The 9,770-nt window shown below is 42.4% G+C and overlaps 1 protein-coding gene across 1 annotated transcript; it reads left to right on the top strand.

The window, feature by feature from the left end:
- The first annotated feature begins 327 nt into the window (after positions 1–327).
- On the top strand, positions 328–6,283 carry LOC117456310 (uncharacterized). Its single transcript, XM_034096144.2, has 4 exons — positions 328–837; positions 1,429–1,629; positions 2,209–2,319; positions 6,001–6,283. The coding sequence occupies exons 1-4, from the start codon at positions 541–543 to the stop codon at positions 6,055–6,057; spliced, it is 666 nt and encodes a 221-aa protein (XP_033952035.1). The 5' UTR covers positions 328–540; the 3' UTR covers positions 6,058–6,283.
- The last annotated feature ends 3,487 nt before the right edge of the window (positions 6,284–9,770 follow it).

The following is a 9,770-nucleotide window of genomic DNA, read 5'->3' on the forward strand; positions in this document are numbered from 1 at the left end:
TCTCAGAGCAAGAAGCTAACTCAAGTTCCTCAGACAGCCAGCAGAGGTCTCTCTTGCTGTACTATTATTCTATAATCACTTTGCCTGAGGAGCAAGGTGTCCAAAGTTCAGCAGCGTTGACTACAGTAAACCTGCAGCTTAATATTATGCACTTAATTAGCATGTTTTGTAAACCCTTCATAAAGGCATCCATTTGTGCTAATTCTGGATATGATTTTTTATAGAGTACTCCAAGTGCAGTCCAGTTACATGTTTTTATTTTATAGTCCATGTGTGAGTCTGGGAACTCCCCCCTTGTCTTCGTCTGGCTGTCCTCCCTCTGCTCATCTGTACATCCTTCATCACTCTCAAAGCTCCAGACCTCCTGGGGGAACATTTGAGGCTCATTAGGACACTTGGGCCCAGCAGATGTAGCTTCTTCTCCTGAGCTTGAAGGAGCCCCTGTCTGAAGCCACATATCTGGGATGTTAATCAGATCTGGTTTCGGACACTCAATATTAAGGATCTAGATTTTAGAAGGGGGCATAGAGGCTTCAACAGATGAAATCCTGGAATATGAGGTTCATCCGAGTGCTACAGCTGTCTGTTTTGTTGGTGGGGCTCTGCCAGGCCCAGCGAGCCCCTCCACCCTCCACCTCAGAGGAGGCAGGGGGGGTCCCCGTGTCCCAGCTGAAGATGCTGGCGCTGGGCCTGGCTCACCTGGTGCAGGGCGTGGAGGAGAACGCCCGGCAGCTGGAGCAGAGGGGCGAGCAGGCGGAGGCCGAGCTGGACGGGGCCACGAGGAACCTGGAGAGTCTCAGGAAGCAGAGTCTAAAGGCCGGACGGAATCACAGGCAGGTGAGGAAGGATACCACCCTACAGAGCAAAATAAACACATTTTCCCTGTTCTCTGACCCACCACATTTTGTGGCACTTTTGTGTTTTCATGATCAAATCTGCCATTTATTCTCTTGATTGAATCAATATTCATTACGTCTCAAATGTCACATACAGGGAATGTGAGAAAGCCCAAGGTTATTATATTCCTTATGTTTTCTGACTGCAACTAAAAAAAGATAAAACTAAAATCTGTTTGTCAACCACAATATTTTAAAAAAAATCACCACAACTGAGAACCTGGAAACGAAAAATGTAAGGGTTAATTTTTCCGTTTTTTATCTTGTCTTTTTTATTTATGTATTTATTATTTTGTATTATTATAATTAAACTTTATTAATACAATTTGTTTGTCTTTTTTTTAAAGAATAAAGACTTAAAAGTAATTTTGAACTTTAGTTGGACTTCAAAAGTTACGAATTCAGACTGTTATTTTGAGTTTGGTGTCGCTTTTAGACTTGCTTCACACAGAAATTGTTGATATATTAATTTGAAACTTGCATTTTCATACAGTCACTATCTATAAATATTGTACAATGATGTGGTTTTGAGGTGAGGAAGGACCTGCAGATCCTGAGCGCCCGGGGGGACCGGCTGTGGAAGGCAGCCAGAGATCTGCAGAAGGTTCTGGAGGACGTGGAGGCGGAGCAGGGAGCCATGCAGCAGCGGATCAACCGGGTCCTCCAGAGAATAAAGAGCCTGACGGAGCCCAAGTCCAGGGGGAAAACCCAGCTGGACATGGGCTCCGTGAAGGTCAGCCAAAACCAATAACTTAAAGATCCCTATTCTGCAAAATCCACTTTTTCATGTCTTTTCTACATCAACATGTGTCCCCTCTGTGTAAAGAGATTCCGAAAGTTTCAGGAAAAAAGATTCTCTCACTTTTTGTCCTGATCCATTTATAGAAAAACCTTTCTGAAAATGAGCTGATGGCCACTTTATGATGTCATAACGCTTTTTTGGCTCGTGTAACCATTAGCCAATCACCAACCAGGGTAACCCCCCCCCCTTATCACCTGAATCTCCTCCTAGAGCACCATTGTGTTCTTTTTAACCAAATATCTCTCAGAGGGGCGTGGGGAGGGGCTCCTTATTTTCATCTAAAGTAACAGACAGAGAATAAGCACTTTGGAAACAGGGCTGAAACAGAGGGGATTATGGGTAAAGCTGCAATGATCTGATTGGTGTTCAGAGACATTTTTTGTATCTGAGACCTGTAATATATTGATGAAAAACAGTATAATAGGAGACCTTTAATAAATAGACAAACACATATTTAACATGTGACATATTCGATTTTTCTTGCCATTTATTATTGTTGATGTGTTGTAGGTTGTGATGGATAAACAGGCCCGAAAGCTAGCCAGTCTAAACTCAAAGTGTTCAGCCCGGGACAGAATGATTGACAGACGCCGGCGGCACATTGACCACCTGGAGATACAGGTACATCAGAGAGTTATTACATTACATTACATTACATTGCATTTAGCTGACGCTTTTATCCAAAGCGACTTACAATAAGTACATTCGACCAGGAAGACACAACCTTGAGGAAAACAGAATCATATAAGAACATCAGGTTTCAAAGAGCCAATCGTTTCAAGTGCTGCTCAACTGGCTAAGCCAGTCCTTTATTAGTATTTATTACATGGCTTAGTTGAATACTCGATTCTGATTGGTCAATTCAGAACACGTGACACGTTGTTAATACCGAACAGACAGACCGCTGTCAAGGACTTATTGACCGTTGTTAAGGACGCTCACATCTTCAGAAAGAAGTCCGGTCGATTTAACTGTATACAGTTGGGCCGAAAAGCAAACTGCATGCAGTTTGCTTTTCGAACTGGGACAAGAAAAACAGCGGAGAAGTAACGGGGCAGAAACCCTCCTTTTTACGCAGCGGTCCAGACATAGACATCAAACGGCGACACATATTCACTTGCCAGTTACTTTGTCATTAGGGCAGGGATATCTAGATACTTTCCAAGGTTTGACATCATGAATTGTGCTACTTTTAAAGCAAGGAGCGATGTTTTCAAATCTGTAATCAAAAAGCTCCTCAAAAACGCAAGCAGGTCCTACCGTTGGCTTTTCAAACTGACAAGAGACGCTCTCACTGTTTTTCAAATGTAACAGTTTGAAAAGCAAGCAAACTGTCTGATTGTCTTTAGTTTTCCGCTGTCGTGTGATAGCAACATGGAGGATTTTAACATTCATTTTAATATATTTGGAGAGCACAGTAATTTGGAGTAATAGTTAGTGGCTGATGAGTCCCCAGTGAAGAAAAGAAAAAGACAAGAGGGACAAGAAAACAGCGGAGAAGTAACGGGCAGAAACCCTCCTTTTTACGCAGCGGTCCAGACATATACATCAAATGGCAAAACATACAGTGTGCAGTTACTTTGGCATCAGGGCAGGGATATCGAGATACTTTCCAAGGTTTGACATAATGAATTGTGCTACTTTTAAAGCAAGCAGCGATGTTTTCAAATCTGTAATCAGAAAGCTCCTCAAAAACGCTATCGAAGCAGTTCCTGCCGTTGCTACGTTAGTTCAAACAGTAACATCGGACTATTTTTCTTCGCGGATGCATGTCAATTTAAATCAATACATACAACTATTTTTTAAATCAATAAAATCATTTTCTAAATCCATAAAAGCATTTCAATTAATATTGGGAGTCATAACGTTACTTTGTTGAGAATGTGGCCATGTAATAAGCGGGATAATGTGCAGCGACTTGGTCATTATGGGGAAAAGAACACCTTCATGCCGATCTAGATCCCTCCGCTTCGCGTCGGGCTCCTGATCAGCCTGTCGGTGTTCTTTTCCCCATAATGACCGCGTCGCAGCACATTATCCCTTACATAAGTGCTCTGTTAGCAGTTCTTTGTTAGTCATTCTATCGCTCGAAGTGGAGTCGAAAGAGATGAGTTTTCAGTCTGCGCCGGAAGGTGTGTAAGCTTTCTGCGGTCCTGATTTCAATGGGGAGCTCATTCCACCATCTTGGAGCCAGGATAGCAAACCCACGTGTTTTTGCTGATGGGAACTTGGGTCCCCCTCGCAGCGAGGGTGCAGCGAGTCGTTTGGCTGATGCAGAGCGTAGTGCACGTGCTGGGGTGTACGGTTTAACCATATCCTGGATGTAGGAAGGGCCAGATCCATTCGCAGCATGGTACGCAAGTACCAGTGTCTTGAAGTGGATTCTAGCAGTTACCGGAAGCCAGTGGAGGGAGCGGAGGAGCGGCGTGGTGTGGGAAGATTTTGGAAGGTTGAAGACCAGACGAGCCGCTGCATTCTGGATGAGCTGCAGAGGTCGGATGGCACATGCAGGTAGACCAGCCAGGAGGGAGTTGCAGTAGTCTAGGCGTGAGGTGACGAGAGCCTGGACCAGAACCTGCGTCGATTTCTGGGTCAGCTGTGGGCGTATCTTCCTGATGTTGAAAAGCGTGTATCTGCAGCAGCGGGTTGTAGCAGCGATGTTTGCAGTAAACGACAGGTTGTTATCTAGGATAACACCCAGATTCCTTGCAGTCTGAGTCGGGGAAACAACAGAGGGGCCGATGTTGATAGTTAGGTCAAGAGAGGGACAATCTTTTCCCAGAAGGAAAAGCACTTCAGTTTTGTCAAGGTTGAGCTTGAGATGATGAGCGGACATCCACTGAGAGATGTCAGCTAAACAAGCAGAGATGCGTGCGACGACCTGGGTCTCTGAGCGGGGAAAGGACAGAATTAATTGGGTGTCGTCAGCGTAGCAGTGGTATGAAAAACCATGCGGGCTAATGACAGATCCGAGCGAGTTTGTGTACAGGGAGAAGAGGAGAGGACCAAGAACAGAGCCCTGAGGGACCCCTGTAGTTAATTGACAAGGGTCGGACTCAGACCCTCTCCAAGTTACCCTGTAGGTGCGGTCTTTGAGGTATGAGGTGAGGAGGGAAAGTGCAGAGCCTGAAACTCCAAGTTCTTGGAGAACTCCAAGTTCTTGGAGTTATAGTCATATTATTCTAAATACGATGTTTGATTTGTTTTACATTGTTCTTGTCTCTTAGACTTGAATAAAAAAGTCAGGCTGAAAATTAGGTGTGTAACCTGTGAAAACTGGGAAGAAAATGATTCAAAAGAATGAGTATGATATATGTGATTGTGATGTATTGTCGTGACACTGTGTTGGGTATGTTTATGTTTATTAAGGATCCCCATTAGCTTTTGCTCTCGACAAAAGCTACTCTTCCTGGGGTCCGACACTTAAAACAATACAACAATAATACAACAATAATACAGCAACATTTAGGACATAGGTCCTGACACCATTAACAACATTAAAAACATCACCAATATCTTCAACAACATGCGATCAAATTAAATTAGGGTTCACAGCTCACAAGGGTACATGGTCATTAGTAGCTGGCCCTCCTTCAATCTCTTCTTGAAAGAGGCTCTGGACTCTATTTCAGGAAGGTAGTTTGGCAATGAGTTCCATTTCTTTATAGCTCTATAAGACACAGAAGATTTCAGAAGATGTGTCCTGGGTTTAGGTGCCAGTAGATGTCCTGATGTAGCTTGTCTAGTCTTATGGTCTTGCTCGTCTCTTGTGTAAACTATTTGATCATAAAAATACAGTGTTTTTTTGCTAAATAGGGTAATGCCAAGGATGTTCTCTAGATTCAATATAGATTAAAGTCTTTGCACATTAGCTACAGTGTAGATATGGCAATGAAAAACGTAAGTCACAGGCTCCTCTAACAGTGCAACATGAATATATATATATCGGACATAGAACAAATAAAACATGCGCAAGTAAATACAAGTAAAATAGAAATAGTGCAACAGAGCAGGATGCTGACTCTAGTACTTAACAGCCTCTGGTGTCTTAACAAAAAGGGTTTTCTGAAAATTCCCATATAGCTTTAAGATATAAGTAAAGCACATTGGCAGCGAGTGGACATATTCCATTGTGATGGTGATATCTGTGCTACACTGTGTTTTTGTAAGGGTCCTCACCGCAATGTTTTGAGTGATGAGCCCTAATGGCCTTGTATAGAAGTACATTAGTCTTGTTGTTTACTATGGTTGAACATCAATGCATTTCATTATTTCCGACCTGTCTCTGTGTGTTTGCTCTAGATATCTGAGAGCCTCCCAGCAGCACTGAGGGCAGATTCTCTCTCCGACTGTGTGTGATGAGCACAGCTGCATCAACACAGCCTCTCTGAGCCAATACATCTGCACACTGCCATTATGAAGCTAAGAAAATGAACTGCTCTGAAACTTACAAAAGCATGTGTCACATTTAACAAATATGTAGATAAGTACACGGGTTAGTCATCTGTGTTGTCCTCAACAAAACACGCCTACAGTATGTTCAAAAATAGTTAAGAAATAAAGCTTTCCTTTTCCTGCAACGTCATTTTGTGGTTCTGACTTCAGCTAAATTGTGGTCGAAACGCCTTGTGAAGATGTACTGTTTTCACAACAGTGGAATGAGGATTGACATCAGACAGCAGAATATTGCATTGATACTTGCATTATTCTTGAATTGTGCAAGTACACATGGTTAAATGCAAAGACCTATTTGAACAGTAAAACATGTAAAAGTGTTGCATTAGAAGCTCCGAATACAAAAAGGAACGTCAACATGAGCATAATATGTCCTCTTTAAAATAACTAGATTAGGATCAAGACAAAAATGATCACACTTTCTAACTTTAAAAATCACTATTGATTCAGCTTGCTCATAAGTGGTACAATCTTTACATAATGACACATTCTCTATTCACTCGGGGGGTTTTCCCTGAGAATTTAGCCAAATCCAGACAGTCTTAGTCCAGTGTAGTATTTGTAGAGAGGAACAGGAAATATTACCAGCAGCTCCGCAACCCTCGCAGCTGTCTAGCTGCCAAATGTGCCAAAGGTCATGTGTTGGATCTTCATCTCTTTTGGCCTGAAGTCACGGTCTTGATGGCCGACATGCATCTCCTCTGGTGTTCCCAAACAAACCTCCAACAACTCGAACTATGTCCCACTTAGAGGGGGGGGGGGGGGTAGTGGGGAGGGAAAGAAGAAAAAGACAGAGGTTAAAGAAGATCTTTTTCTTGAGTAGAAGTATAAATAGCCAAATAAATTCCTGAATTCAAGTTGTTAAAAGTACATAAGTATAATCAAGTAAATGAACTTGAAGTATAAAAAGTAACAGTATTCATTATTCAGAATGGCACTGTTCACAGTATTATATAAAAATAGATAATATAATATCAAGTTTGTATCACTAACTAATCAATGTAAGACCATTTTAGTACTTTAGTTTGTCTATGCGAAGCCACTTCAAGAGACTGGTAAGATTAGCAGTACAGTACTGCATCATATCATGTGTTTTTAAATGTAAAAAGTAACTAGTAACGGTGGTAAATAAATGTAGTTGAGTGAAAACGACATTATTTGCCCCTGAAATGTTGGGGATTACAAGTATAAAGTAGAATAAAATGGAAATAATCAAGTAAATTACAAGGATGTCATAATACTTGAGTACAGTACTACTTTCAACAATAAGTTAGAGAGGGTCAGAAATAGAGTGCTGTTTACAGGGTTAAATAAAAAAGGAACAAATTGAGGAAGGGACTAGCACAAACAACTAAGTCTGGGAAGAAGAATTAGGATATGTGAATAGTACAGGAGGGTAGTAAAGATGATAATGTTACTGTATATGTGAGAAGATGACGTTGTACATTAGGAGGGTTTGAGCTGCAGCACCGCCTAGAGGTCAGAGGGAAACACTGACATGTTTGTTCTCAAAGTAGGCCTAAAACTCCTGGGGCCTATACTACGAACCTGGTTCAACCTAACCTGGATATGTTTGAGTTAGCCGGTTGGCCTAATCCAAAACATACGCGCTCTCGCTAAACTGTACTACGACGCTGGTTATCAAGTTGATCGCTCAAGCCAGCCGTGTCCTATCTAGTTAGGTGCGCGTTCACATGAAAGGGGTGGTATTTGGAGCATTCGACCAATCACAAACATGGAGAAGCGTACTGACAGCGCAGCGTCATACTTCCTGAATAAAAAGTCAACTATAATATTAGACATATGAAGAAGTGCTTTCACTGAGTTGAGCTCTTAGCCTGCAACCTAACCAGGGGGGTATACTGCGAAGCAGGATTTTCGCTTAGCCGGCTAAATTCAGGGAAAACTCCGGCTTTCCGGTCATCCGAAGCTGGTTCTCTTTTTAGCAAGCTAGATCTCCATGGTAATATATGCTAAGCAGCTAACCTGGTCGGGACCAGGTTAGGTTGCAGGCTAAGAGCTCAACTCAGTGAAAGCACCGCCTGCTGACCAATCAGAGCTCAGTGTGCGAAGTTTAAAGCGATCAAGTCATATTACAGGAGAAAGGAAATACAGAAAAACTGCCGTCGCAGGAAAGACGGCCGGCAAAAATCACCGACTGTGTGAACGTGAACATGAATAGAATATCACCTCCATCTTCAGAGCAATCTGACTGTTATAACATTAGCGTTAAGAAAGCTTACTTAAATATCGGCCACAACATAAGTAACCGGATCAGAGTACATTAAGTACAGTCCGCGGCATATCACTTCATAATGTATCATATATCTCCTGATCTGTGTCAGCTGAGCCGTATCTGGCCGTGCAACACTCACAGTGACACATACTGTATGCAGAAGTATTATTTTAAGCAACACATAAGTTGACGAAACACTCGAGACAAATGTAATTGAAGTCAGATCGTGTTTTAGACGGGGCAGTGATATCATAAACCTGTTGATGTACGCATTCAAACACTTTTTCTTTTGCCAGCTGTATTCACCTTGCAGGTGCAGCTATGTGGCTTTGATCCTGGATAAAGTGTTTAAGTCATGGATGTTTAAAGTTTAACTTCTTCATTTTTGACTAGTATTAAAGTTCATTTTTCATTCAGGAAGTATGACGCTGCGCTGTCAGTACGCTTCTCCATGTTTGTGATTGGTCGAATGCTCCAAATACCACCCCTTTCATGTGAACGCGCACCTAACTAGATAGGACACGGCTGGCTTGAGCGATCCACTTGATAACCAGCGTCGTAGTACAGTTTAGCGAGAGCGCGTATGTTTTGGATTAGGCCAACCGGCTAACTCAAACATATCCAGGTTAGGTTGAACCAGGTTCGTAGTATAGGCCCCTGGTCCCGACCAGGTTAGCTGCTTAGCATATATTACCATGGAGATCTAGCCTGCTAAAAAGAGAACCAGCTTCGGATGACCGGAAAGCCGGAGTTTTCCCTGAATTTAGCCGGCTAAGCGAAAATCCTGCTTCGCAGTATACCGCCCTGGTCCCGACCAGGTTAGCTGCTTAGCATATATTACCATGGCGATCTAGCCTGCTCAAAAGAGAACCAGCTTCATAGGACCGGAAAGCCGGAGTTTTCCCTGAATTTAGCCGGCTAAGCGAAAATCCTGCTTCGTAGTATACCCCCCTGAAGTCCTCACATATCCTACAAAAAAAACATATTTGTTCTTGTCACATCCTACAAAAAAATATTCATTATTTTTTTTCCATTGTGTAATCATTCCTGCACTTCTTACCAAATATGCAGGGTCTCTCAATACCCACAATGTCAGTGAGTATTAGAGTGTGTCTTACATTTCTAGATGCTTTTGTATGAGACTTATGTATAGGCATATTGTAAATAATAATAAGACGACATACTCTGTAGAAAAAGCACCTCCCACTCCAACCTTCCTCTACCTGCGATTTACCATCCTGAAGGGGCGGGGCTAAGTAATCGATAAGGAAGAACAGCTCACCTGTAGCCAAGCCTTTTCCTCAACAAAAGAGCTGACTTCCCTCATGTTGTCTGCATAAATGATACGTGAGTTTCCTTTGCTTTAAGTTGTGAATGTATA

This window comes from Pseudochaenichthys georgianus, chromosome 12 (genome assembly GCF_902827115.2).
Source record: "Pseudochaenichthys georgianus chromosome 12, fPseGeo1.2, whole genome shotgun sequence".
Lineage (NCBI taxonomy): Eukaryota > Metazoa > Chordata > Actinopteri > Perciformes > Channichthyidae > Pseudochaenichthys > Pseudochaenichthys georgianus.

Bases quoted from the DNA above. Each gene is read 5' to 3' on its own strand.
- LOC117456310 (XM_034096144.2), top strand. From the start codon at position 541: ATGAAATCCTGGAATATGAGGTTCATCCGAGTGCTACAGCTGTCTGTT. The intron at 1,630-2,208 runs GTCAGCCAAAAC...GATGTGTTGTAG, and splicing joins TGGACATGGGCTCCGTGAAG to GTTGTGATGGATAAACAGGC. The intron at 2,320-6,000 runs GTACATCAGAGA...TGTTTGCTCTAG, and splicing joins TTGACCACCTGGAGATACAG to ATATCTGAGAGCCTCCCAGC.